Source organism: Meriones unguiculatus, chromosome 1 (assembly GCF_030254825.1).
Source record: "Meriones unguiculatus strain TT.TT164.6M chromosome 1, Bangor_MerUng_6.1, whole genome shotgun sequence".
In the NCBI taxonomy this organism is placed as follows: domain Eukaryota; kingdom Metazoa; phylum Chordata; class Mammalia; order Rodentia; family Muridae; genus Meriones; species Meriones unguiculatus.
In genome coordinates, this window is record NC_083349.1 from 158,619,205 (window position 1) to 158,620,680 (window position 1,476).

The 1,476-nt window shown below is 38.2% G+C and overlaps 1 protein-coding gene across 1 annotated transcript; it reads right to left on the reverse strand.

Moving 5' to 3' along the window:
- Positions 1–252: 252 nt before the first annotated feature.
- Positions 253–1,194, reverse strand: LOC110541254 (olfactory receptor 7G2-like). The gene has a single exon (XM_021628037.2). It carries the CDS (start codon positions 1,189–1,191, stop codon positions 253–255), a length of 939 nt encoding a protein of 312 aa, XP_021483712.1. The 5' UTR covers positions 1,192–1,194.
- Between the last annotated feature and the right edge of the window lie 282 nt (positions 1,195–1,476).

The window sequence follows — 1,476 nt, forward strand, 5'->3', positions numbered from 1 at the left end:
ATTTGGAATTTTATTTACCTGGTTCTAATTGTATAACCTAAGAAAACCTATCATGTAAATATGGCAAAAATAATTTGTCAAATCCAGGTCGTGATAGCAAAATAACTAAGTAACAAATAAATGGGAATATATTTAAAGATTTATGTCAATATGATATATAGAAGACCACAGCAAAACTCAGACATTCTTACTCACCAAGAACTCTGTCTCTGTGAAACACGAGTGGATCAAGTCTACCAACCAAATAACACCTCAGAAAAGACATGCTACCTTAGAAATGAGTTTCCATAAGGCCTCTTTCATATCTTTATTCCTTAAGCTGTAGATGAAAGGGTTCAGCATTTGAGGGAGCACCGTGTACATCATATATGACACTGTAGTTATCTGAGGTGAAACAGTAATTGCAGAGCAGATGTAAACCCCAACTCCCGCACCATAAAATAGAGAGACTACTGACAAATGTGAACCACAAGTGGAAAAGGCTTTGTACCTTCCTCTCAGGGAAGATATTTTCAAAACAGAAGAGACAATTTGAGTATAAGAGAAAATAATTCCAAAGATTGGAATGCCACCAAATATAAATGTTGCAAGATATATAAGGATGTAATTGATGAGAGTATCTGAACAAGCAAGCTTGATGACCTGAGCAAGTTCACAGAAGAAGAGAGGAAGTGCAACGTTTGTGCAAAATGACAGCCGAAGTACCATTAGACACTGTAATAAGCTGTTCGCAATGCTAATGACCAAGGACAATAGAATTAGTATGCCACAGAAGTGCTGATTCATAATTACTGTGTAATTCAAGGGATGACAAATAGCTGCATAGCGATCATAGGCCATTGCAGCAAGGACACAGCTTTCTACTAAAGCAAAATTCAAAACAAAGCAGGCCTGAGTGAGGCAGCCTGTGTAACTGATGCTCTGATCACGTGTATAGATATTCTTCAGCATATTTGGGATGGTAGTCGTGCTTAGGCAGATGTCAGCAAGTGAAAGTTTAGAGAGAAAAAGGTACATGGGTGTCTGTAAATGGGAGTCAGAGATGACAGCAGTGATGATGAGCAAATTTCCCAAAATTGTGACCAGATATATAAACAAGAAGAGGCCGAAGATGAGGGGTTCCATTGTCAGATCATAGGCTAGACCAACCAAAAAAAAGTATGACATGCCTGTTTGGTTTCCTGGTCCCATGTTGCTGATCAACCTAATAGAAACACAGAGTGAAATAATAAGGACACATGCTTCAGCATCACTTGGGGACATATTAGAGATAAAAGTTTGACTGTCAATTCAGATTCATCCCTCAGCCTCATTTAAGATATAGGCCAATAGACAATAATTAATTTCATTGGGTTGGTTGTGATTTGGTTGTGGAAATCTTTGTATCATTTCACATATGTGGATTACGGAACAGGACATAATGGTAGCCAGTTATCTCCTTTTACAGCTTGAATCAAGAGGCTGGGACTCCAGTTG